Source organism: Mus caroli, chromosome 9 (assembly GCF_900094665.2).
Source record: "Mus caroli chromosome 9, CAROLI_EIJ_v1.1, whole genome shotgun sequence".
Lineage (NCBI taxonomy): Eukaryota > Metazoa > Chordata > Mammalia > Rodentia > Muridae > Mus > Mus caroli.
In genome coordinates this window covers 17,586,993-17,609,950 of record NC_034578.1, presented here as the reverse complement: position 1 = coordinate 17,609,950, position 22,958 = coordinate 17,586,993, and the positions used below count along the sequence as shown (strand labels likewise).

At 49.5% G+C, this 22,958-nt stretch overlaps 3 protein-coding genes across 6 annotated transcripts in view; 1 reads left to right on the top strand and 2 right to left on the bottom strand.

The window, feature by feature from the left end:
• Positions 1 to 2,625: 2,625 nt before the first annotated feature.
• Timm29 (translocase of inner mitochondrial membrane 29) lies at positions 2,626 to 6,298 on the bottom strand. The gene is made up of 2 exons (XM_021172997.2): positions 5,489 to 6,298; positions 2,626 to 5,409 (listed from the first exon to the last, which is right to left on the bottom strand). The coding sequence occupies exons 1-2, from the start codon at positions 5,796 to 5,798 to the stop codon at positions 4,721 to 4,723; spliced, it is 999 nt and encodes a 332-aa protein (XP_021028656.1). The 5' UTR covers positions 5,799 to 6,298; the 3' UTR covers positions 2,626 to 4,720.
• Yipf2 (Yip1 domain family member 2) lies at positions 5,728 to 9,898 on the top strand. 2 transcript variants are annotated; one of them, XM_021172999.1, is made up of 10 exons: positions 5,728 to 5,822; positions 5,971 to 6,031; positions 6,334 to 6,491; positions 6,572 to 6,652; positions 7,042 to 7,129; positions 8,098 to 8,214; positions 8,293 to 8,459; positions 8,542 to 8,724; positions 8,810 to 8,935; positions 9,012 to 9,898. In XM_021172999.1, exons 2-9 carry the CDS (start codon positions 6,001 to 6,003, stop codon positions 8,921 to 8,923), a joined length of 939 nt encoding a protein of 312 aa, XP_021028658.1. In that variant the 5' UTR covers positions 5,728 to 5,822; positions 5,971 to 6,000; the 3' UTR covers positions 8,924 to 8,935; positions 9,012 to 9,898. The 2 variants fall into 2 exon arrangements, with proteins under 2 accessions (XP_021028658.1, XP_021028657.1); XM_021172998.2 differs by having other exon boundaries at positions 5,728 to 5,832.
• Carm1 (coactivator associated arginine methyltransferase 1) overlaps positions 9,083 to 22,958 on the bottom strand; it is a 43,701-nt gene continuing 29,825 nt past the window's right edge. The window contains exons 5-16 of one of the 3 annotated variants that reach the window (XM_021172995.1): positions 19,705 to 19,815; positions 18,738 to 18,915; positions 16,607 to 16,697; positions 16,155 to 16,236; positions 12,310 to 12,395; positions 12,049 to 12,138; positions 11,544 to 11,681; positions 11,368 to 11,457; positions 11,177 to 11,289; positions 10,995 to 11,072; positions 10,661 to 10,729; positions 9,103 to 10,531 (exon numbers count right to left, since the gene is read on the bottom strand). In XM_021172995.1, coding sequence (XP_021028654.1) covers positions 10,392 to 10,531; positions 10,661 to 10,729; positions 10,995 to 11,072; positions 11,177 to 11,289; positions 11,368 to 11,457; positions 11,544 to 11,681; positions 12,049 to 12,138; positions 12,310 to 12,395; positions 16,155 to 16,236; positions 16,607 to 16,697; positions 18,738 to 18,915; positions 19,705 to 19,815 — 1,266 coding nt within the window. In that variant the 3' untranslated portion in view covers positions 9,103 to 10,391. Of the gene's footprint in view, positions 10,730 to 10,994; positions 11,073 to 11,176; positions 11,290 to 11,367; positions 11,458 to 11,543; positions 11,682 to 12,048; positions 12,139 to 12,309; positions 12,396 to 16,154; positions 16,237 to 16,606; positions 16,698 to 18,737; positions 18,916 to 19,704; positions 19,816 to 22,958 lie in introns of all 3 variants that reach the window. The other 2 variants (XM_021172996.1, XM_021172994.2) reach the window with 2 other exon arrangements.

The following is a 22,958-nucleotide window of genomic DNA, read 5'->3' as shown; positions in this document are numbered from 1 at the left end:
GTAGCCCTGGCTGTCCTGGCACTCACTTTGTAGACCAGGCTGGCCTCGAACTCAGAAATCCGCCTGCCTCTGCCTCCCGAGTGCTGGGACTAAAGGCGTGCGCCACCACGCCCGGCTTGGGGTTTTCTTTTCTGTATTTCTTTGAGACAGGGTCTCACTATGTAGCCTTAAAATCACAGAAACCCACCTGCCTCTGCTTCTCAGACTCTTATCTCTTGTTTTGTTTTTTTTCAAGATAGGCTCTCAGCCTCTCAGGATGGCTTGTAATTGAACTGATCCTCCTGCCTCTAACTCCTGTGCAAGCCATTATCATGTCTAGCTTGAAGTACTGGATGTGAATGTGTGCTAGGCAAACATTCTCTCAACTGAGCCTCATCCCCTTTGAAATTCTGTTTTATTATTTTTTTGTTTTATATGTCAAAGCTAGTCTACCTTAATCCCCTCACCTGCTCTGCTGAGCCTTGCTCAGGGCAAAACAGAGACGCCTTAGCTGGGCATGAGGGGCTTTGGCCCCCTCTGGTGTTCATTAATCAGAACAAGCACATGCAGGGCCACCACCCCAAAGCCAACCTCTTCTGTTGCCAAGTGACCAAATGCTGGTGCAAGAAACGCAAGCCATGGGACATGCAGGCAGTAGCATATATTTTTCAGTAAAAAGAAACTTAGGAATGGAGATATGGAGCAGTGGGTAAAGTGCTTGCTGCACAAGTGTACGGATGGATTTGACCTTTAGGAGCACGTGAGAAGCTGGAGATACCAGTGTCCCAGGCTGGAGAGGCACAGGTTCAGCCTTGCTTTTTTGTTTTGTTTTTTGTTTTTTTGTTTTTTTTTTTTTTTTGAGATAGGGTCTCTCTTTGTAGCCCTGGCTGTCCTGGCACTCACTTTGTAGACCAGGCTGGCCTTGAACTCAGAAATCCGCTTGCCTCGGCCTCCCAAGTCTGAGATTAAAGGGGTGCATCACCACACCTGGCAATTTCTATGTTTTGCCTTCAGTTCACAGAAGGTGGTACGGTATCACCTGCAACTGGAATTAACAGATGGTTGAGGGCTACCACGTGAATACTGGGAACCAAACCCAGATCCTCTGCAACAACAGTAAATGCTCTTAACAAGGTTTATTCATGGCAAGGGATGACATTATTTAATACCTTTTAGCAAGGAGATGCTGCAGTATGACCCATAGAGTACTTGCCTTATGTCCCACACTATTTGGAGGAGGAATTGCCCTTCCCCCAAAACCAAGTATGGCTACACAGGTTAGGATCAAAGACATCAGGCACACCTCTGCCAGGGCCTGCTTGTCTAGGTTAGAGGACAACTTCTGAGTATCAGTCTGCAAACTAAGTCACAGGGCTGGGAGCTGGAGGCTGAGCGACTGTCATAGCCTCACAGCAGCATTTTCTAATCTGCTACCCCCTCCCTCCCTCCCTCCCTCTCTCAAAGACAAGGTCTCACTATGTAGACCAGCTGGCCTTGAACTCAGATATAAGCCCACTTTGCCTCCAGAAATACTAGGATCAAAGGCATGTATGTGTCCAGTCTGCCCCCATCCCTCTCTTTTGGACAGTTCTCTCACTAAACTTGAATTCAGCTAGACTGGCTGGCAGGCAAGCTCTTGGCATTTACCTATCTTCAGACCCCCAAGTGCTAGGATAGTGTGGAGCCGTGCCCTGCTTTATGTGGGTACTGGGTATCTGAATTCAGGGGTGCATGCTTATATTTCACCTGCTAAGCCATCTTCCTTACCTGAATGTTGATTTTTCCCTCTCTTTAAAATTGAGACGCATGACATTTTGGTTATCACAAGGCTGGAGGAAAGGACAAACAGAAGAACTGGAAGAAATGGATACTATGAAACTCTAACTTTCAAGCATGATCCCACTGTTGTACTTAAAAATTATTGCGCCAGGTGTGGTGGCGCACGCCTTTAGTCCCAGCACTTGGGAGGCAGAGGCAGGCGGATTTCTGAGTTCAAGGCCAGCCTGGTCTACAAAGTGAGTTCCAGGATAGCCAAGGCTACACAGAGAAACCCTGTCTTGAAAAAAAAAATATTTGCACATGTGTACATGAACATGCTCACACTCGTGTGTATGGAGGTCAGAAAATAATCTGCTGGAATTAATTTTCTCCTTTCATCAAGTGGGTCTTGAAGATCAGATTCAGGCCATCGGATTTTATGCAATAAAGTGCCTTTGAACTTGGCCTTCTTACAGCCCCTAGCTGTGGTACTTTGTGATCACAGACTGTACAGGATCTCCACTTCGGGGATTTGTGTCAGTAATAGTTGCTAAAGGAAGGAAGGAGGAAAGGAAGGAAGGAGAGAAAATTCCTTAGTGGTATAGTCAGTCCCTGGAAAGGTTTCCATGAGGTTGTTTAAATCCACACACAATAGTTCTAGGTTAGTTCAGGGCCAGCCTGATCTAGGCCAGCCCAGGATAACAGGATTACATATTGAGACAGCTTCTCATCCCCCTTCCCCTCTTCTCTCTCTCTCTCTCTCTTTCACACACACACACACACACACACACACACACACACGTTGGTGCTAATTGGGAAGAGAGGAGAAACATGGAAGTGGGAGTGGATAGCAAGAAACAGTAATGGAGGGTGAATAAGAATATTTTATACACACATAAGAAAATCCTTTAATACACACTAATTAAAGCATTTGTAATTCAGATGTGGATTTTTTGGAACCCATATTACATTTTAACTTATTTTGTATACATGTAGGTCACAGGACAACTCGGAGGAGTCAGCTCTTTCCATTGTGTGGGTTCCATAGGACGGACTCAGGTGGTTGGCTTGGCTGAACATGTCTTCCCCTGCTGAGCCACCTCACCAGTGCAGGAAGATGTGAATTAACATCATCACCTGGCCAGAAGACTTGGATTCAAGAACTACCTTACACAGGAGGTGGTGGCACATGCCTCCCACTCCAGAATATTACTGAAAAACCAACCAACCAAAACCAACTATCATACTTTCAATACATCTGATAACTAATAAAGGAGGCAAAACACACAATCACACCACTAGGAGTGGGGTAGCTCAGTGTACAGCACATACTTTGTCTGTCTGAAGCCCCCCATCATAAACAAATCCATCAAAAAGTGACTGCTTCACCTCCTGCTTTTACTGATTAGCTACAAGCTACCTGGTATGGGAAGTTTTGCTTCCCTAATATTTTAGCTTGAAAGGTAATTACCGGAATTTTGCCAGGTCCAACCTATATTCCCCACCCTGTTCCTTTCCATCCAACCATTTCCAGGATCCCTGCAGTACAATGACATACGACTGCATGTACACTCTGGGATGAGAGCATGTTCCAGCCTTCCACCATACTTGCAATTGCTGCCATACATATATACAGTAGAATTTGTCGGCCTCTGTACCTCTCTCCTGCACTGATAGTAACATACAACATTACTAGTTAAGCTAGGTCAAAGGTCCTCGGGGACTACATAAAGATATTATCAAACAAAACAAAGAGCCTAAGAGGACTTGGTGTACAGGGCTTGCCTCATATGTACAAGGCCCTGGATTTAATGTCTAGCAAAGTACCCAACAATAACAATCCACAGGGCAGAAACATTTCACTTCATTTGGGAAATGCAGGCAAGAGGAGCCATCATTCAGTCATCCTTTGCTACACAGTGAGTTTGAGGCTGGTCTGGGCTTTGAGACCACTCTCAGAAACAAATCAAACCAAAAGAATCCAATTTGAGACGCAGACAAATCTCTGTTTAAGGGCAGATTGTTCTTCATAGCCAGTTCTGGGGAAGCCAGTGTAACAAACAAACCAAAATCCACAACAAACAAAAACCCTACACACATACATTTCAGCTCCACCTGAAAAGGAGAGATCTGAGGTCAGGCAAGCTGGCACACGATTTTAGTCCCCATCTTGGGGGATGACTTAGGAGAATCTTTAAACCTATGTGCGTGGGTGTTTTGTCTGTGCACCACCACGTGCCTGCCTAGTGTACAAGGAATCCAGAAGAGAACGCTGGATTGATTCCCTGGCCTGGAGTTACAGATCAAGCTGCTGAGAACTGAATCGAGGTTCTCCAAAGGGAGGAACAGTCAGTACTCTTTAAACGAGTAGCCTTGGCAACACGGCCAGACCGTCCTCAAAAAACTTCACTGATACACACTACCAAAAGGGGGCCTGGGGGATTGGTCTTAGGATCTTGGGAGTCACTGGCAGTCAGGACATCTTTGTAGCCCCATTCACGAACAGGACTAATGCGTGGGCAGGGTACTCTGTGGTGCACTAGAGCTGATGCAGGAGTCAGGGCCAGCCTGGGCATACGGGAGTCACATTCTCAAAAAACAACCAAATAAACAAAACCTCCAAAACCAAGCCCATTTCTGTTCTGTTTTGGCAGTGCAGGAACCCAGGCATGTTAGGCAAACACTCTACCCGTGAAGAACATCCCCGGCTACAACAGGCTACACAGCACAGGCTCCTTACTAGTAGAGCTGGGGGCAATTAACACAGTAAGGTCAAGTGCTTCAGCATGTTTAAGAGCAGTCCTTCAGCTCTTCTGTATCTCTAAGACCAGTAAGGCCCCCAAGTTGCTTCGGCTAACAGGACAGAGTGAGGACTTCCCATAAAATCACAATAAGGGTCATTTATCTCTACCCATCTCACCAATTGCACCATCCACAGCCAACAGTTTGCCTGCGCTTGGTGACCCGGGGGCAGTCCTGGGTTTCATCTGGAAACATCGGACTGAACCAGTGAATCAGCCTCGCTCAAAGCTAGCCGATCCTTTCTCTCCTTCTGTAACACCTGCTCCTCCCACAGCGCCTGATCCACCTGATCGTCGGTGAGTACGATCGGCTTGTACTTCTCCTCGAACAGCCGCTCATTGGCCTCGGAGTGCAGCTGGTGAGGCGCAACGACGCGGAGATGCGCGGGCAGGTGGAGAAACTCGTCGTCGTTGATGTCGCAATCATGCATGCGGTTCTGCAGGATCCACCAGCGGCCAACGAACCCCACGTCGAGGATCCGGCCGGGGAAGTCCACCCAGCGTGGCTGCAGGTAGCGGCAGCGGGCCTGGTAGAGGCTGGCCTGGGCGTCGAAGGGCGCTTCGTAAACCAGCGAGCAGAAGCCCAGGTTCACGTGACGCAGCCGCCCACGGCCCCTCAGCCACAGCAGGCGCTGCAGGAACGCTTCCGAGTGGCGGTTGCGCGTGGCCGGCGCCAAGAGCAACAGTGACCCCGATGCGTCGAGCAAGGCCTCCTCGAAGGCCGCCTCGCTGGGCGCCAGCGCGCAGCACGCAGCCGCGCCGCCCAGGAGCCCCACGTACAGGGCCGCGCGGCCGGGTCGAGCTCGCGCCGCAGCCGCCGCGTCCCCGCACGCCTCAGCGTAGTCCCGGAGCAGCGCGCCGGCCCAGGTGCCTGAGGGGAAAAAAGAGCTGGGGTGACAAGGACTCGACCACTCGGGCCACCCACCCTGCAACCTTCTGCCACTACTCACTCAGTCGCGTCCACAGCCCTGGCTTAACCGCCACCGTCGTGGCACCACCGGCATCTCCTCCCGCTTCACCGCGCCCACCGGACCAGAATCTCTTAAGAGCCGCTGTCACCATCGTCTCCCTGCGGTTCCTCGGCCCAGTGGAAACGCATGGTGTCGGAATGAAAAAGGCCGGAGAGTAGATCCTGCGCAAGCGCAAGACACAGGAAGTAGTTTCCCACCGGAAGACAATAGGAAACGGACCTAAACGGATGTTGCCGTTGCGTGGCGAAGGGTGGGCTCTGAAGGGAAGGCGAGCGGCGCGCACGCGCATAGAGCAAGAGCCACGCCAGCTTAGGTAGGCTCAGGTGAGGAAGGTGGGGAGCATCTGAAGGGACCCGGCTTGGAGCTGAAGTTCCATTCCGTGTATTAGGCTCCATGCAGGAGTCCAGACGGAAGCATCAGTCTTGGGGAGGGCTGTGGGACTGATGTGGTTCTGTCCACAGAGTGCGATGCGGTGACGCCTCCAAAGAATCATGGCAGCGGCTGACGAACTGGCCTTCCACGGTGAGTGGAGCCCGTAAGTGGTCAGAGCTCCTACCTCTGTCCTAGGCTAGAATCCCAGGCAGCTGGGTCCCAGACCTCAGGCTCATCTTGCACTCAATTCCTGCTTCTTCCATGAACTCAAAAGGCACATCACAGCGTCCAATCCTGCACAGGACCTAAATTGAATCCCATCTTAGTACACAAACAGACCTACCCATGCATCAAAACTGAAGAAACTCAGCCCTTAGGGGACAGCCATAGCCCCAGTTGATGAAAGGAATTTTCTGATTCCAAACACCTATGCTCATATTCCCTCTCCGTAGAGTTCGAGGAAGCCACAAATCTTCTGGCAGAGACCCCAGATGCAGCTACTACTAGCCAAAGTGATGAGCGGACCTCCCGAGAGCACGTGGCTGTGGTTGTGGGTTCAGACATTGGCTATGGAGCTGAAGTAGGGGAGGAAGAGGATGACAAGACATCAGTGAGTCTCCTAGGCCCCGATGATCTGCCTCTGTTCTTACCCTGGCTGAGCAGGCAAGTTCTGAGTCTTTTGTCTTATAGCTTCTACAGGAAGAAAAGCCACAGCCCAGATTCTGGACATTTGACTACTATCAGAGCTTTTTTGATGTGGACACCTCCCAGGTAAGGCACTTGGAGTTGCTTGGAGTCCAGCCACTATACTTGAGGACTGAATGGGTATGGTGGGGCTGGAAGGCAAAAGCTAGGTTACAAAGTAGGCGTGGATGGGTGTGTGACTTAAAGCCAGAATGTTTCCCAGTCAGGCCAACCTCTAATAATAAACCAAGTCCAGTGAGAGGATACATCCTGGAGATGTAGGAGGGAGACCATCCAGAACTTAGGGACTGTCCTTCCTTTGATTGGGAGGAGAGGCTGCAAGAAGCTGAGAGCAAGGTGGCAGTCCTGAAATCCACCTTCACAGTGGTGACATGTTCAAGCTTGTTCAGTAGGATGTGCTGACACCTCTCAGAACACCAGGATTCTCACTCTAGACCCTGGGCTTTGCTTTCCAGGTCTTGGACAGGATCAAAGGCTCCCTGCTGCCCCATCCTGGCCACAACTTTGTGAGGCACCATCTTAGAAACCGTCCTGACCTATATGGTAAATGGGGGTGTATGTTTGAATCAATGGAGTATTCACTTAAACATGGGACTGTACCAGGCCCTGAAATGGGCAGTCATGCATGAAGAGTAAAACTTGTGTTTAGTTGAGGGAGGCACCAAGATGGAAAGCAGAAGGTGGTAGGTCTGGCTAACTCAGAGGGTGAGTGGCATTGCTGTCTGGTTAGGGAAGTCATGAAGGTCCCTGACTAGGGTAGGCAAATGAGTTATGCTGACATTGGTGGTGAGAGGCTTAGAAGAGGACCCAGAAAGCTTCTAGGTCCCATGGTGGAAACAACTGAACTGTATGGCAGCGTAGGTCAGTGCAGTGGACGGAGGAGCAGGGAGGCCACCAGCAGGGGTGAGGACACAGGTCCCAGAATGGTGAGAAGAGATCTTACTAAGATCTTTTTGGGATCTCCTCTGGCTTTGGAAAGTGAGGGTAGAAGCCAACAAGAGCAGGCAGGCACAGATGTGACATTGGAGGCTATGAGGAAGAACGCTTGGTTCTAGAGGATGCCCCACAACCAAGGAGTGAGAAAGGCCAGGGGGGCTTTCTCCCCAGTCCACCAACAGAGTTGCCATGGGTGGACAGGAAAGCTGGACAGTTATCAGGAGCAGATCAAGTGTCTAGAGGCTCAGTTCATACACGTGAAGTTCAAAAAGCAAGCGTGTGAATCCAGGGCCCTGGGGCAACTTAGGAGTGGACACATAAAGGTGGAATGCAGGAGGCCTCTGGACAAGATTCTGAGAACCACCAAGCCTGTTCTACCTATAGACAGTTTTGTCAGAGAAAGAGCTAAGTGCTTGAGGCATTTTAGAAGATATTTCCAGAAAGACAGGATAAGTCCAGATGCAGCACTCGTCTGGAGAGTCAAATGGCGTCTAGGGGTCTTAGCACACTTGATTTAGGACACAGGCACCTTTCCCAGGAGGAATCTATCTGGGACTCCATGTCCCCCTTTGCAGGCCCCTTCTGGATCTGTGCTACCCTGGCCTTTGTCCTGGCGGTTACTGGCAATCTCACTTTGGTGCTTGCACAGAGACGGGACCCCTCCATTCACTACAGCCCCCAGTTCCACAAGGGTAAGCAGACTGGGTGGGCTCAGCTCCTGGATGCCAGGGTCCAAGAGCATGCAGTGACTGCCCACATTGCATCCCTAGTGACCATAGCAGGCATCACCATCTACTGCTATGCTTGGCTAGTGCCGCTGGCGCTGTGGGGCTTCCTGCGGTGGCGTCAGGGCACGAGGGAGCGCATGGGACTGTACACCTTCCTGGAGACAGTCTGCGTCTACGGCTATTCACTCTTTGTCTTCATCCCTACTGTGGTGAGTTTGGCTTGGCCCTGGGGGCTGCTGGGAGCTACGTGGCCCACCAGTATGGTCACCAGATACGTACTTGTTACATTAGGTCCTGTGGCTTATCCCAGTGCAGTGGATACAGTGGCTCTTTGGAGCCCTGGCCCTGGCCTTGTCAGCTGCTGGGCTGGTATTCACACTGTGGCCTGTTGTCCGAGAGGATACACGGCTGGTGGCTGCGGCACTACTGTCTACTGTGGTGCTGCTTCACGCCCTCTTGGCGCTAGGCTGTAAGGTAGGTTCCAGGCAGTTCTCACCAGGGCTGTGGAGTGGGGTTTGCTGCCACCCAACTGTACATTCATTCTGAGGTCTCTCTGCAGCTGTACTTCTTCCAGCCACTGCCTCTGGACCATGTGGTACCAGCACCCCAAGCCACACCTCCATCTCCCAATGTCCTGCTGCCCAGTTCAATCCAGCCCATGACAACCTCCTAGGAAGGCTCACAGGTGAGGGACCAGTTTCTGTGTTGGTTGAGGATGTACCCTCCTCCTGGGACCATTCCTAGGAGTCTTTCTTTTTCAGGCCAAACTCAAGGGGATACTACTTGTCCTGCCCTCCGTATGAAGATGGGAGGATTCTTGGACCCTGGAGACTACCCTGCTGTTTTGCAGGCTTTTCTTACAAAGCAAACACTTTTATTTTCTATGCAAAGGTGATCCAGAGAATTTATATAAAGGTGGGGAGGGGCAGCCGAGCAGGGAGTATTACTGATGGACAGGAGAGAGCCTGGTTCCCAGCTGCCTGAGGGCCCTCTGATTCCCTGACAGGTCAGGAGGGTGGCACAGAGCAGCTCCAGCCTTTGCCAAGGGGTTCCTGTGGCAGGCAAAAGCCCAGCCTGAGCTGTGGCCATTGAGGTGGGGACTCTAGGGTAAGGGAATAGGGGAAACTGCCTGTGCTTATTAATCACCCTTCCTTCTTTGCTTTTCTTTTTATCTGGGGAGGTCCTTGCGAGGCTCCTTCCCAGGGTTGCTGTCTTGAAAGGATTAAGAGGAACATGAATGTGAATGCAACACACAGGCCTATGTTAGCTATCAGGAGAGGACGCCTTCCTTGTGTGACAGATCTTTGAGGTTTCTTGTCTGCCCCAGTAGCCCAGGGTGACTCACTCTGGGCTGCCTGTTCAAGCTTTTGATGGAGGGGGGCCTTTAGGGCTCAGGACAGGACAGTAGCAGAAAGTAGGGACTAGGCCTTTGGACAGCTGGGTGGTTTGTACATTCAAGTTTGAGGTGAACCCTTTGGTGGGAGGGGGCTGCGCCCACTCTGAAGGCTTGACAGGGCCACCCCTCACCTAGAACCTCTGGGCCTAGGAACAGGGGCTGCTGGCTTGGCCCGGCCAGCCGGGTTTCTCAGAGGGTCTGTGGGTTGACACTGGTTCTTTTCGTAAAAAAATAAAATTAAAAAAAGCAGCATGTCACGCCCATGGTGACCATGTGGCCTGGTAGTTGAAGGAGAGGTCCAGCTGGCTGTGCTGCCACCCCAGGTGAGGGGAGGTGCAAGGACGGGTTGTGGGGTGGGTGCTGCCAGGTCTGTGGTGGCAGCTGCTGGCCTCCTCCTGCCTGGTCAGGTGCAGCTGTGGGGGTTGGGGGAGGACTTGCCTCTTCCAGCAGATGTCAAAGCCAGGTCAGAGTGGAGAGTACAGAACAGGATGAGGGCTGCCCCAACAGGATCTCATGTAAAGTATGGCAGCAACACACGCTCGGGACCAAAGGTTGGGCTGGGGGTACTTGAGGGCAGCGGCGACATCGTGTACAAAATTGTCCAAGTTCCCATAGCAAAGAGGGCTGTGACCGGGTGTTCACACTTCTCCAGAACAAGGGGGAACAGCCACTGGCTGTGCCGGGCCTGGACTTCATTTGGTTTCCTGGTGCTGTCAGTGCGCAGTGCTGTCGCGGCTGGAGGCACCTAACTCCCATAGTGCATGGTGTTGGTCGGGATGGACATGGGCGAGGCCATGGAGATGGCAGGGCCACCCATGGTGAACTGGTTGTTGACTGCATAGTGAGCACTGGAGCTACCGCCGCCTCCCTGGGCACCTGAGGAGCCTGTGGGGCAGGTCATGGGCACTGAGGAGCCAGCATGACCCCTGAGCCTGCCTGGCCCCCACTGGTAGCTTGAACTTGTGTGCAGGCCAGGCGGGACGTCCCCCGCCCACGGCCCCACTACCCTGTTACCTTGGACAATGCCCGTGCTCATTATGGAGCCCATCCGGGAGTGGGTGTGATTGACAATCCCTGTGTTAGCTGCGCAGCGACAGGGAGGAAAGAGGGAGGGAGGCAGATGTCACCGCCCCCAGCCTGCCCTGCCCACTCCACTCATGGATGTTATAGGGAAGGGCAGGTGGAGTGGTGATAAAAGTGGAGAGGCACACAGGGCTAGAGTCCCCAGGAAGAAGAAGAAGTGACCATGACAGCGACAGTGGTGGCAGAGAACCAAGCACTGGTTTAACTGGCCACTGGCACATCCCAGTCCTCCCCTGCCATGCCATAGATCCCAGGGGATACTCACCTAAGGGAATCAGGTTGTTGTGACCCACACTGGAACCGCCTGCAATAACACTGCTCAGGTCGTAGGCAGTAGGCATTCCTAACCAGAAAGTAGGTGTCAGGGGTGGGGCAAGCTCTGGGAATTGGGGTCCAGGCTGCCACCAAGGGCCTCCAGCCATGTCTGGAAATAACATTCAGACTCACCAGCCACAGCCACCCCGCTGCTGAGATTGTAGGTGCTTCCTGTGTTCCACATATTCTCCGAGGGAGACGTGTAGTGTGAGCCAGGTGGGGGTGATGGGGTTGTACCTGTGTACCTGTGGCAGAGATTAACTGTGGGCAGGCAGGGCTGTGGGACTCCAGGCGCCCTCTCCCGCTGAAACCCTGTACACTACCTGAAGAAGGGGTTCTTTAGATCCAGCAGGTTACTAGACTTGGAGCCTGTCTGATCCACCTGTGCCACAATACTGATGTCATAGCTCTGTCTGGGGGAATAGAAAGGATGGCTGTGAGGCAACTGGGCTGGTAGAACCCTGTGCCTATCCAGCCCTAGATGGGTGGCAGGGTGCACCTTTTGTTGGCAATAAGCAGACATGTCCCTGAGAGCGTGTCCCCGGCCTTGGCAAACAACGGTGACTGGAAGAGGCACCGGACCTGGTACCAGTGGGTCAGGGGCTCTGTTGGGGCTGTGGATAGCCACACGGTCATTCTGTCAAGAAGAGATGGATGCACTTCACTGGGTTGGCACCACCACCTGTGCCACTACCCCACACACCTTGATATCATTCCCAAGGGATTTCCCTGAATGGTCCTTTGGGGTCTCCGGGCTAAAACTGGCTGGACTCTAGAAGCACAGCCAACCCATGGCCATCAGGTCCCTACTCACCCTGACACCCATGTATTGAGAACAAATGTACTTAAGGGACAGGTATTCAGGGTAGCTGCTGGGGAAATGACAACCACACCCCTCCCCCATGGTTCTTCCTGGGGTTTAGATGAGAAGAACCTAAGGAGTTATGACAATAGCCAAGCCTAGAGGCCATAGGTGCAAGGAGTCCCAGCAGTGCCATACTTACATGGAGCCAATGAAAGCAACATCGAACCAGAAGGCCAAGCCATGGACCAGCCCTGAATGCAGCATGTGGAATTTGAATGGGATTTCTATCCTGCAAGGCAAAGGGCATATGAGGTTGCTATAGAAGCCACACCTGACAGTAAGGAGAGTGGGAGGGATAGCTGGGGGGGACAGTAGCTGGCCACAAGTGACCAGGGAGTTGACAGTACATGACTATGAGGACTGGTAGCTTAGGCCACGAGTGCTTAGGGGATGAAGCTACCTGTGCAAATCGCCTTCTTTGGCTTCTAAGAAGTTCACTGTGTACTTGACAGATTTGGCCATCAGGATCCGGATGTCAAATGTGTCCTGTAAGATGACAGATATGATCCAGCTTGTGCTGCAAATACTATAGAAGAAGGGGAGAGCCTCATGCCAAAGCCAGCCTGGTCTATATAGTGAGTTCCAGGCCAGACAGGATTACAGAGAAAAACAAGAGGCTGATTAGCAGTGCTGGAGAGATGGCTCAGTAGTTAAAAGCACTAGCTACTCTCTTCCAGAGGACACAGGTTCAATTCTCAGCACCCACAGCTCACAGCCTCTGTAACTTCAGTTCCAGGGAACAGATGCCTTCTTATGACCTTCTTGGACTCTAGGCATAACAGTTGTAGAGGCAAAACACCCATACATATAAAAAGGTTCTGGGAACTGAGTTTAGGTCCTCAAGCTTGCATAGCAGTAAGCACTTTAGCAACTGAGCCATCTTCCCACTCAGGCCTCATCCTCTTGGTCATCTTGCCACAGTGGCCTGAGTACTGGGATTCCAGGTGTCTGCAGCAAGACAGGGCAGTCCTTTTTTACTGTTAGAGATTGAACCCTGGGCCTCATAGATGTGAGACATGCACTCTGCACTGAGCCTTACCAACCTTAGGCTGGTAACAAAACCACAATGGCAACACCCAAATTCCTACCTACTCAGCAAGTGGTGACGCCTACTCATTTGGGTCTAGGTTAAGCAATATGTGAAAATCTCATTTGGAGAAAACCAGAAGCCTAGCCTAGTAGCTCAGTGCCTTTAATCCCAGCACTTTGGAAGGAGAGCCATGCCGATTTCTGAGTTGAAGCCAGCCTTGACTTTAGAGTGAGTTCCAAGCCAGACAGGGCCACACAGTGAGACCCTATTTCAAAAAACAAAAGGGCCACTCAGCTGGTTCAGCAGGTAAAGGCACCTGCTACATATACAAGCCTGTTACCTAAGTTCAATCTCTGGAACTGACATACATGTTGCCAAGCAACACGCAAAAATTTTAAAAGCCTAAGTAAAAGATGAATTCAGCATCAGTGACACATGCCTGTACTCTCAGCACTTGGGAGGCCGAGGTGAACAAATTGGAAGTTTAAGGCCACCCTGGACTAGGTCAAAGTTAGTGAGACTCCCATTTAAAAAAATAGAAGAGAGCAGCTGGAGAGATGGCTCAGTGGTTAAGAGCACTGTCTGCTCTTCCAGAGATCATGAGTTCCATTCCCAGCAAACACACAACCATCTGTAATTGGATCTGATGCCCTCTTCTGATGTGTCAGTGACAGGATGCTCGTATACATTAGATAAATAAATCCTTATAAAAAAGAAATAGAAGAGAAAGCTAAAGAACAAAACAGTGGAGAGAAGGGGACTGGAAGACTGAGTACTTGGGAATAGTAACATGGGGAACGAATGGAAGATAGAGTTTGAGATTCATCTCCCAGATGTGGTGACACACACCTGTAACGGAAACTGGAGGGCAGTGTACAGTGGGAAGTGATGGTCTCCAAAGGACAAAAGAGAATCATTTTGCTGAAGTGACTGACTATTGTACATACAACTAGATCCTAGAAGAGAATGAGACAGAAGGTTCACTACGACTAGTTTCTCAGACTAGTGAAACAAAGGGAAGACATTGAGGGGTCAGGGAGCTTGATCTTCAAACGGACTAAGACTTTCATGCACTCAGGATGCAGAGGCAGGCAGATCTCTGAGTTCCAGGCCAGCCTGGTCTACAGAACGAGTTCTAGGACAGCCCGGGCTGCACAGAAAAACCCTGCTTTGAAAGAAAAAAAAAAAAAAAACCCAAAACAAAAAACCTACCAAAGAAACTTGTATATATGTTGTTTCCTTAAGTAGTAAGGCCACAAGAGGTTTACAGTAGAATAGAAAGAGACAACTAGAAGAAAGTATCCTTGCACTACTACTTAGTAAAAGCGGACTTTAAGGCAAATGATAATGTAAAGGTTCCATAGTGACAAAAAGAGTAACCCAACAGGGTGTTCTTATTCTAGACCTGTGTGCAATTAATATAACAGTTCTAAAACATATGAGACAATCATTCAGACTGAAATGGAAAAAGATATCCCCATCAAAATAATGCCAAAAAAACCCTAAGATTCACAATCAGTTACACATCAGAAAAAAAAGAATCAGTAGTGACGACGGGCATGTGGAAGGCTCTTTATGATTTCAAGGACAACTGAGGTCTTCATAGTGAGACTCAACCTTAAGGAAAATGATGAATCCTGACCAAGGTGACTAACAAATCTAACCTAATTGACATGGATGCATGGCTGTACTAAGTATGACTGACTTCTTTTTCTTGTGTGTGTGTGTTTGAGACAGGATTTCACTATATAGTCTGGCTGCCCTGCAAAATTCACTGTGTATACCAGGCTGACTTTGAACTTGGAGATCTTCCTGCCTCTGCCTTCCCAAGTACTAGGACTAAAAGTGTGTTCCACCACACCCAGCTGAAATCCATTTTAAGATTACACACTAGACTTTGAGCAAGTCTTAATTATCCAAGGTCTGAAGTATTAGTGCATGTTCTTTGATGACAAATGAAGGCACAGTTGTATACCAATTATGCTATACTGAGATAAAGTTTAGCTTTTTTTTTTTTAAAGATTTTCTGTTTAACATTTGGTCTTCTCACTGGGCAGTCATGCCTTTAATCCCAGCACTTAGGAGGCAAAGGTAGGCAGATCTATGAGTTCAAGGCCAGCCTGGTCTACAGAGGAGTTTCAGGACAGCCAGGACTACACAGAGAAACTCTGTCAAAAAACCCCAAAAACCAAAACCAAAACCAAAACAAACATTTGGTTTTCTTGGTGCAGGTAAATCTCTTGAATTTCAGGCCAGCTAGGGCACATACTAAGAGCCTGTCTCAAATAAATACAATTTGATATTTTTTTAAAAATTTATTCATTTAATGTCATTTAAAATTTGAACTTTTATTTTTTTAGGTATATTTATGTATGAGTATGTAATTCACATCTCTAGAACTGGAGTTTCAGATGGCTGTGAGCTACCATGGGGGTGCTAGGAACTGAACCTGGGTCCTCTGCAAGAGCAGAAAGTGCTCCTAATCGCTAACTTATCTCTCCAACCTCCAATTGACTTGTTTCTATTTTCTATGTGATTTCTCTGCATGTAAGTACATGATGTGCATTCAATGCCTGGGGAATCCCAGAAGGCAGCACCTGATCCCCTGAAACTAGGACTGCCATATGGGTGCTGGGAATGAGACCTGTCCTCTACTTCTAGTGCTCTTTACTTTTATTCTTTAAATTCAATCAGTCAATCAATCAATCTCAAAACTATTTTACGGGTCTGGAGAGGTAGCTCAGTGGTTAAGAGCACTGGCTGTTCTCAGAGGACTTGGGTTCACGTCTCAGCACTCACATGGTGACTTAACCCCTAGACTTCCAGTCTCAGGGATCCAATACTGTCTCCTGGCCTCCGCAAGTACTGCACACATTTAGCACATAGACATAAATGCAGGCAAAATTTACTCTTTACTTACACGTGGGTATTTTATCTGGATGATGTCTGTACACCACGTATTATGGCTCCCCATTACAAATGGCTGTGAGCTGCCATGGGTGATAGGAACTGAACTGAGGTCTGCTGGTGTCTTCTGGAAGACTAGCCAATGCCTTTAACCAGAGACATCTCTCTAAAGTCCAATTTTTTTCTCCTTAATTTCATTTCTGCATGTGTGTGTGTGTATTCACTTGAGTCAGGTGCACTCAGAGGCTCTTGGACATGGTGAAGCCTGAGTTTCTTCAGCTCAGCAGTGCCATGTACACACTACTCACCACCACAGGCTGCCGGAAGTACTCATCCACAGCGGCGCCTCTGAGGGCCGACAGGTCCACTCCATGGAAGGATGGCTGGTACCTGTGGAAATTCCCAAACCACATCCACAAGGTCAGCAGCAGTGGAGCCAGGTGTGGTAGCGCATGCCTTTAATCCCAGCAACTCAGGAGGCAGAAGCAGGCAGATTTCTGAGTTCAAGGCCAGCCTGGTCTTCAGAGTGAGTTCCAGGATAGTCAGGGCTCCACAGAGAAATGCTGTCTAGTAAACGACCCCCCTCCCCAAGGCAGGTGGAGCCACTTGCTTTATTAGCTGGCCCTTGTCTAGCCCATGTCCTTTAGATCCTACTGTGGCCAAGGAGAAAAAAAGAGGAGACAGGGCTCACCAGAGGATTGGGTCCATCCCCAAGCGGGCAGGCTCTATGGTCTGGCCAGGACACCCTGGGCACACTCACCAGAAGTTGGCTTTGGTGAACTGCTCCATGTAGAGCTGTTCATCAGTGAAGGGTGCGAGGTGGACATCACCAATGGTGGGGAACATGTTTCCTGGAATTGGAGGCAGAAGAGTGCTGTTGTCAGGACAGTACATCCTGTAAGGCTGTGTAGAACTTTTAGAGGACCTTGAGATCTCCAATCATGGGCCCATCCATCCACTCATCCACACACCACCCACCCACCCATCCATGCACACATCCATCCATGCACCCATCCATCCATCCATCCACCCACCATGTACCCATCCATTCATGCACACATCTATGGATGCTATAGTGTGCAGTATTGTTTGTCCATTGTCTCTTAATGTATGTGAAGTGTAGCAGAGCCAGAATCCAACACAAGTTGGCTTACTGCTTTGTTTTGTGTTTCTGGAGCTGGAACTTGGTGACTCTGAATTTAACTCTCGGATATAAGGTTTTTTTCCTTTCTCCAGTGGCTTTTGGGGAAGGTGGTGAAAGAAGGGAGGATAAGGTCTCACGTAAACTAGGTAGTCCTTTAACTCCTGTTAGCCAGCTTCCACCTAAGTGCTGGAATTACTGGTGTACATTTGCACACTAGCTTGCTTGTCTTTTTGAGATGGGGTCTTGCTGCCTCAGGTTCCTAGATACTGAGATCGTCAGTCTGTGCCACCATATCCAACCTAATTCTGATAGGTCAGAGGCTCTTTTCTTTAGTGCTTTTGATTTTCATCCATGACTCACACATCAATTCAAAATTCCCTATTTAGAGCCAAGGCACCTGGCTCAGTTCACCGGGACTCATTCATCTACTACCAGTTCCTATGGTCATCATTATGTCTGTTTGCATCACACTGGCCCTCATCCATTCCAAGAAGTGAGTGGGCCTAATCCTATGTTCCAGCGCTAACACTCAGAAGCAATAAGGAGCCTACTAGAGTCTCTTGGTGTCCAGCATGCCTGGTCTGCTCCAAACAGAGTGACAGGAAACCCTAGGCTATTTGGAGTTTAGCTACATCACCTCAGCCAGGGCTATTCAGGTTCTGGATCAAATACCAAGTTTAACAAGAAACTGAAATATAAATAGAGGGTCCTCCTCTGAGATTCATGAGCAAGCAAATGGGACTAAGTTGGCAGCAACAAGAAGCAGATAGGAGGAGGCTGACTTCAAAGGATGAAAACATGGCCTACAGATGGGCCTCCCTCCTGAGCTCTTCAGGGAGTTGGGATGGTCCGGAGGTCCTCACAATTCACATTAGATTAGAATGCTCAAATGTGGCCAATGGGATATCAGAGGTAGGTGGGACAGCATGTATTCTGGACAGGTGTGCCAGAATGTTCCCTTTAATCCTCATACAGACTTCTGAAGGCTTGAAAGCCACCTCAAGTCTTTGCCACCATAGGGCCAGAGGGGAGAAAAAGAAGACACAAGACAGTTGCTGGCAGCCTGGAGTTGCACACTTACACAAATAGAGTATTGTAGCCACCTCCTAGCTACAAAAACTGAGCCAATGTTGGCTCCAAGGCAGAGAAGTCATGGGAGCCATACGTTCACTAAGACCGCCAGTACCACCTGCTCTACCTGAGGCTACTGCTAGAGCAGGGTCTAGATATATATGGATATATATATCTCGACTGCACCCTTAGGCTTGCACACCCCCCCCCCCCACCTGCCCACTTCCAAGCTCTTAGGGAAGCAGGTTTGCCACACTGCCATGGACAAGGTCTCCAATTTGGGAATTAACAACCCTTGGGATTGTACCAGTGACAGATCTGAGTTTCAGCCCATCCCTGGACTCCCATTTCTGTCCTATTAGAAGCAGCTCTACAGCAAGCATACACAAGAGGTGCCACATGCTTACTGTGTGTCTACAGTGGGCTTGTCAATGCCTGGTGCGATGAGTGGACTGCTTGGTGTCTGGGGCTCTAGAAGCCATAGCCAACAAGCAGGGTTGGGATAGGAAGCAGGGAAAACCCCTAACTTTCTGTAGAGAGATCACTGACAGACAAACAGGACACAAAGCCACCTGCAGGCTGCTGGTAGCAGTGGGGTCTTGTCCAGGGGGGGCCAATGACTCTGGTTCAAAGTCTTAGTTCCACTGTTCGATGCTCCTGAGCATGGGACACTCACCACTAGGCTTCAGGTACTTTTTGGCATGGAGGTAGCTCTCGAGCATTCGTTCATTGAAGAGCATGTAGCCCATGGGCTCTGAGATGATAATGTCCACTTGCTCAGGCAATGAGACCTCCTCTACTTTGCCAGGGATGACCACGATGCGGTCTGTCAGATTGTTACTCTTCACCAGGACCTGCAGGAGGTGGGAGAAGGCTCCCTGTGCTTGCTTGGCTTAGGCCCTCTACAACCCTTCAACTCACGTCTCTGGTACCAGTGTCCCTCCTGCTGGGATGGATGGGCCTAGTAGAAGTGACATGTGTCCAAGGGGCTGACATGTTACAAGAGGGAAGAGGCAGTCTCAGAAGAGACTGGACTAGCATCGAAGCTCTGTGAAGGAGCTGCAATAAGGTGCATAGCTCCAGGAAACACACAAGAGAAAGCTGGTAATGCTGCCCTTGTCTGTCTGAGATGTAGGCTGTGGGAGGGGAGCCAAGCTTATGCATGTATCCATAGCACAGTGGGAAGGAGCATGGAGACTCTGTGTCTGGTAAAGAACCTGAGTAGTACAGAGCGAGGGATAAGAAAGCACAGAGCCCATTCCTTGGCGGCTTTTCAATTCTGAACTTGAAAATGAAGTTTTCCATGGGGGGAAAATGGGGGGGCTGGGCGGGGCGGCAAGATGACAAAACAAAATCCTGTTGTCTCCTACATAGGGTGTTATGGTGCTCAGACAGGCTAATTCTCAGGACCCAGAATTCCCACCAGGGGGTTGTTTTGTTGCCACTCTGGCCCTAAGTGTACCCTTGTGGCTGCCTGGCTAGTCAGTGTTGATTTGCTACCACAGTCTTAGTGCCCACCCCTAGCCCCACCCCACCGGTGACCACTCTAGAGACAAAGAACAGCAGTGATGTCTCCAGGTTTCCTTGGGGCTCTCAGTGGTACAAATGAGAAGGAAGGGCTTAGACCACAGCAGAACACTGACCTCTGCATGCTGAGCCATGGTGCTGGCTTCCACCGCATAAATTTTCCTGGCTCCTGCTTGAGCAGCAAAAAATGACAGGATCCCAGAGCCACAGCCCACATCTAGAACGATCTGAGGAAATGGTATACGAGGCTACAGATGAGCCACCCACCACACCGTTGTCACAGACAGTAAGTAACAGCACAACCACTATGTATTAACAAAATAGTATTTTCAGGGGGGTGGAGAGATGGTTATTCTTGTAGAGGACTCAGGTTCAATTCCTGGCACTCACAGCTTACAAGCAACTGTAACTGCAGTTCCAGGAGATCTGATGCCCATTTCTGTCCTCCACAGGCACTGAATGCACATGGTACACATACACACAAGCACTCATTCACATAATAAAATAAGTACAATAAAAATAAATCTTAAGGCCGGGCGTGGTGGCACACGCCTTTAATCCCAGCACTTGGGAGGCAGAGGCAGGCGGATTTCTGAGTTCGAGGCCAGCCTGGTCTACAGAGTGAGTTTCAGGACAGCCAGGGCTACACAGAGAAACCCTGTCTCGAAAAACCAAACTAACTAACTAACTAACTAACTAAATAAATAAATAAAATAAATCTTAAATGGTAAGTGTACTTGCTGCCAATAACTTGGGCTCCAAACTCTGAGACCCACATGGTAGGAGGAGAGAGCCAATTCTCAGCTGTCTTTTCATCTCTACACACACATTCTCAAAATAAATAAATGTACTTTGAAAAAAAAATTTTTAAAGCTTTAATTACTACAAAAAGAAAAAAAAAAAGTGAAGAAGAAAGCAAAACAAAAAGCTTTCCTGTACAGTGGGAGATGCTTATAACACCAGCACTGAGAAGGCTGGGGCAGGAGGACCATGAATTCAATACCAGCTTAACACAGTGAGACCCTGTCTGAAGGTTAAAACATAGCTGATGTGGGAAGCAGAAGTGAAAGCCTGGGAGGTACTGGCAAAGATGTCCATGGTACCAGAAACCCACTGTCCTTGCCCACCCACCTGTTGAGAAGCAGAGACACAAAGCTGGCATAAGGCATGACAGCCAAGTAGGTCCTCATTTCCAGGAGCTGCCCCTTACAGGCTTGGGATCACCATGGAGATAAAGCCATGGGCCAGGCTTCTAGGAAGAAGAGCCTGGGTTTTCTGCTCAGACCCAATCCTACAGCCTGAAGGTGGGTGGAGCACTTGGGGCACAAGCTTTCAGAGAATGTGAGGAAGAGGCTTCTGCAGGCACTGTGTCCTATGCTGATGCTAACTCCATCCCCCAGATGCTGAGGGCCAACTGAGATGGGGCAGGAGTTCGGCAGAATGCTTCATGTGTGCAGTTGCTTTCACCAGAGAGGAAGAAAGACAGATGTTTCTGGGTGTTATGTGTGGGCTTTCTAAGAAGAAATGGCCTGGGTGTAGTGGCTGGCGTAGAGGTAGCACTGCTGCTAGGGCTTTAGGTCTTCTGGAAACCTTGAAAGTGGAAACAGACCCCATCCCTGGGAGAGCTAAAATATCACCAAAAGAGTATGTGCTTTAAAGGCCCCAAGCCCTGCTTGGGCTTAGACCAACAAGAAACCAGTAGCAGCTGAGTGAATTTGGCTAGGAGGCCTGTGAGAATGCTCCATGGAGAGAATTCCTCTAGGGTCTAGAGACCCTGGGGTAAAACCTAACTAAAGCCCTCCCTCCTGCTGCCACTATCCCCATACATGCTGATTAGAGCTAGGTATAGAGGTGGACATCCATGCTCTCATTGCTGAAGACTGTGAGCTAAAGGATAGCCTGAGATTATAGAGGGACATAGACTCAAAAGGAACAGAACAAAAACACAAGCTCCTGGGCTGGAGAGGAGTTAAGAGCACTGACCACTCTTCTAAATTCTAAAGGTCCTGAGTTCCATTCCCAGCAACCACATGGAGGCTCACAGCTATCTGTAATGGGGTCTGAAGCCCTCTTCTGGTGTGTCTAAAGATAGCTACACTGTACTCATATACATAAAATAAAGAAATAAATCTTAAAAAATAAACAAAAAACCCAAAAAAAGCAAAAGGGTAAAAAAAGCCACAGGATGAGAAGGGAACTATTTGCTATGTGGAACACAGAGGCCCTAGATGGGACATGGTGCTGCATATATTCAAGCACTTGGCAAGTGGAAATAGTGAGTTCAAGGCAAGCCTGGGCTAACTCAGACAACCCTGTCTTAGTTTACCCTCTACACCATAAAAAAGGAGAGAAGAAAAAAAAAAAAGGACCCTAAAGAGTCCCTTAATTTACAATGGGATCAGATCCTCATGAGGCAAAACTGCATTCAATCTGCCTGACCTAACATCTCAGCCAGCGGGACACAAGTTCAAAACACCTATACACCCACAGCTGGGCCAAATCATTCAACAGGAAGCCTGACTACATCACACAACTTATAAAGACCAAAAGGACTACACATTTCCTGGGAATAGCAGCAGCTCCCCACACCTATCTTAATTGAGTCTCACATAGTCCAGGATGGCCTTGTCCTCACTTCCTCCTACTTCAGCCTCTCAAGTGCTGGGACTGCAGGTAAGCACCACCAACCTGGGCTGAATAGCAGTTAAGTATGGGGAGTAGGTAGTGTTGGGCAGTAAGGTGCAACAGGCCACAGGAGGCCAAGGTAGGAAGACTAAATTTAAATGCACTGGACAACACAATAGGGCATTGTATTACAACACCCACACATACATCACCCTACTCCCCTGTTCCCCCTCACACACACACACAAAAGGCACTCAGAAGAGTCCCATCCTACCTTGCGTTTGTAAAAAGGGTGCTAAAAAGGTCAAGAACATGTGCACAGGTCTTGCTGGATTTTTCTCATCAAGCCAATTAAGCACACCATCAGCAATGATGGCAGGAAAGGCTTGGGGTGTGAGTTCAGACAGATGGGGTAGAGCAAGAGTTATAAGCTCCAGGAAGCAGTGAGGCCACTCCCCTCTCAGACTGTTCCCAGTGTCTTTGACCCATCTTTGAAATCTGTGAGCAGCTGGCAAGCATGCTTCCCTGAACAATGTGAGCTGCTTGGACAAATAGCTGTTGGGGGCACCCCAACTCAGCCATCTGTCAGAAGACTCGGGAAAGGCAGCTGCAGCTGGCTGGCCCATGACACTTAAAAGTTGAGGGCAAGCCGGGCGTGGTGGCGCATGCCTTTAATCCCAGCACTCGGGAGGCAGAGGCAGGCGGATTTCTGAGTTCGAGGCCAGCCTGGTCTACAAAGTGAGTG

Excerpts from the sequence above, each read along its gene's own strand:
- Timm29 (XM_021172997.2), bottom strand. The coding sequence starts at position 5,798 with ATGCGCGTGCGCGCCGCTCGCCTTCCCTTCAGAGCCCACCCTTCGCCA. Across the intron at positions 5,410-5,488 it reads AGGGCTGTGGACGCGACTGA|GCACCTGGGCCGGCGCGCTG; the intron begins GTGAGTAGTGGC and ends TTTTCCCCTCAG.
- Yipf2 (XM_021172999.1), top strand. The coding sequence starts at position 6,001 with ATGGCAGCGGCTGACGAACTGGCCTTCCACG. Across the intron at positions 6,653-7,041 it reads TTGATGTGGACACCTCCCAG|GTCTTGGACAGGATCAAAGG; the intron begins GTAAGGCACTTG and ends TTTGCTTTCCAG. Across the intron at positions 8,215-8,292 it reads CAGCCCCCAGTTCCACAAGG|TGACCATAGCAGGCATCACC; the intron begins GTAAGCAGACTG and ends TTGCATCCCTAG.